This window comes from Lolium perenne, chromosome 4 (assembly GCF_019359855.2).
Source record: "Lolium perenne isolate Kyuss_39 chromosome 4, Kyuss_2.0, whole genome shotgun sequence".
Lineage (NCBI taxonomy): Eukaryota > Viridiplantae > Streptophyta > Magnoliopsida > Poales > Poaceae > Lolium > Lolium perenne.
Window position 1 is genome coordinate 50,134,242 of NC_067247.2, and position 2,714 is coordinate 50,136,955.

Sequence of the window (2,714 nt, forward strand, 5' to 3'; positions counted from 1 at the left end):
CAGCGGCGAAATGGGCTGACCCGATCCCCGATTTAGACATTTTTATACCAAATATTTTTACCCATTTCACTACTAGAATATATTTATTGCATGACATGCTACATGATTAACATGTATCATGTTTATAAATATGAAGATACAACATCTGGATAATATTTCATTATTTACTGTGAGATATTTTCTTGAGCTAAATTGAAATGTATGTCCCATCTAATTTGTTTTGTTTTTTCTATTTTACATTGGGATATTTTAAATCTATTTTTCTAGGATTTAAGTGTAGGCAAGGAAAATAAGCATAGTCCATCCTAATTTTATCATATCACTATTCTATCATATATTTGCATGTGCCACTTGATGCATTACGATGTGTTTAAATGTATTTGTATAAATATTTATGCTCATATATCTAAATAAATTGCCCGTGTGTTCCGGAGAATGTGTCACCGACATAAAAATTGTCTATCAAGGTAAGATGAAAAACTTCCTTACACATTTAGCCAAACATGCAACGATGAAAGACCTGTTTTCGCAGAGTGCAATGCTCGATGCACACAAGCAATCCCTCATATAAAAACTCAATCAACAAATCAATCAATTTCATTTCCCAAAGTAGTTTGCAAGTTGAACGAAAGAAAAATTACAGAGAATGTCAAAACCATGAGGACTATGAACAATTCTTCCAGTGTTTTTTTTTTTTTTGATTAGCTACAGCCATTCTGTAAGCTTCAGATCCTTCGGGCTAGCTTGTCAGCGACCACGATGGGATTGTGCTTGGCGATCTGCTCCCGTCCGGCGCTCTTGTAGTCGAACCCGCACTCATGCTTGTCGGAGTAGCGATGCACGCTGCAGAACGTCCCATCGCAACGGCACCAGAAGCCCAGCAGCCCCACCTTCTTGCGGCACGTCGCGCACCGGTTCGCCGACGTGGCCTGCTGCTTCACCGACGGCAGAGAGGTGTCAACTGCGCCAGTGGCAGCCGCAGCGTCAGAAGACGACCCGGCAGTGATCATCTTGGCCCTCTTCGCCGGTGGCGCGGTGGAAGAGTCAGAGGCGATGAAGATGCTCTTCGCGGCGGTCTTGGTGTCGGCACCGGCGGAGACGACGTGCTCCGGGCACTTGCGCTTCTGCGCGGTCGCCGACGCGTGATTCGCCATCGCTATCTACTGTGCAAACTTGTACTGGTTCGCCGGCCGGACACTTGCGTGATCTGCTCGGGATGGAGCCTCTTGAGCCGGCGAGCGAGGCAGCTGTATTGGTCGCTTGAGCTTTGTGGTGGCCTGGGTCTGCGGGGATCGTCGCCTTATACCAGTGGGGCGAGAGCGACTGCGTGACGGAGACGAGCGCGCGCGCCGGTTCGTGCAAGTCCCAGTCGGCTTCCGGCCAAACTTGACTCCGCGCCGATTATGTCGATGCGCCGTAGTACGTACGCGATGGTTCCGAGACGCCCACAAGAGTCAAGACGAGCGGTCTTCGGTGTCGGCGGTCGGCGGGCGATCGCCAAATTAAACTTTGATGATTGACGTCGGGCAGGAAGACGGTTCACTTGTTTTTTTTTTTTGAGCGTTGCAAGACAGTTCAAATTTGGGCTAACCTGCCATCTGGGCCGCTTGGACCTAGACAAAGTGACTAGGCCGCTCTGTGTCACCTGTGTGCGTACATCGGGATTTTGGTAAGAGGGCCGGTAGCAGAAAGCCGAAGTGGGATGCGAAAAAAAAAAGACTTCTCAAAAACTCATGTTGAGAAGTAGCGGCTCGACATGTTACTAGTAGGGATGTAAATGGTACGGATAATTTCCGCTCCGAATCCGCATCCGTATCCGTTTTTGAGGATATGGTATGCATTTTTAGAAATCCGCCGGATATGGATACGGATGCGGATAGTGATCAAGAGGATATCCCATGATACGGTAGAGGATATGGTATTGATACTATCCGACGGATAAGGATTATCCGCCATTTTTTGCGGATTATCCGAGATCCACAAAGAGGATAATCCGAGAAAATTAGCCCAACCCTAAATATTTAGACAATATAGTTAGTTCATCAGCCAAAATATGTATGCTATTAGGACGCAATTTACTTTGTTGTATGAATACGTGTGTACATTTAACTATAGTCTATAATTACAAACATATTTTACATAAAAAAACATACTTTTATTTTTTATGTGTATATTTTCTTAATAATCCGCTTCCGATCCGAGTCCGGTCCGAATCCGCTCCATATCCGTAATCCGATATAATCCGCATCCGAATCCGCATCCGACCATTATCCGCTCCGATCCGAATCCGTTACAAAAATATGGTAAAGGATATGGTAAGAGCAATATCCGATCCGATCCGATCCGTTTACATCCCTAGTTACTAGGAGTGTTTTTAGTCATCTAAAAAAAAAGGGAGTCCACGGAGCTCGTTTTTGAAAACTTCAAACAAAGAATAAAGATTGAAGTAAAATTAGAAAAAAATACCAAAATGTAGTCAATGGTTTATTCTACCCTTGTGATTTTTTTGATACGAGATCAACGCAGTTTTTCTACATATAGGTGGGTGTCCCTGGCTTATCCTAAGACCACCATAGCTTCAAGATTCGTGCTTGCATATTTACATCTACATCCTGAACAATGTACATCTTCTCACCTTATAGGAACGAAAGTGTACAGGTACACTTCATTTTCTCCATCTCAAGGGTTATCTCGCTCCTCGTTCAGCTCGCCCA

General features: G+C 44.7%; 1 protein-coding gene across 1 annotated transcript; it reads right to left on the reverse strand.

The window, feature by feature from the left end:
- Positions 1-568: 568 nt before the first annotated feature.
- Positions 569-1,255, reverse strand: LOC127348362 (zinc finger A20 and AN1 domain-containing stress-associated protein 6-like). Its single transcript, XM_051374411.1, has one exon. It carries the CDS (start codon positions 1,152-1,154, stop codon positions 726-728), a length of 429 nt encoding a protein of 142 aa, XP_051230371.1. The 5' UTR covers positions 1,155-1,255; the 3' UTR covers positions 569-725.
- Positions 1,256-2,714: the final 1,459 nt, after the last annotated feature.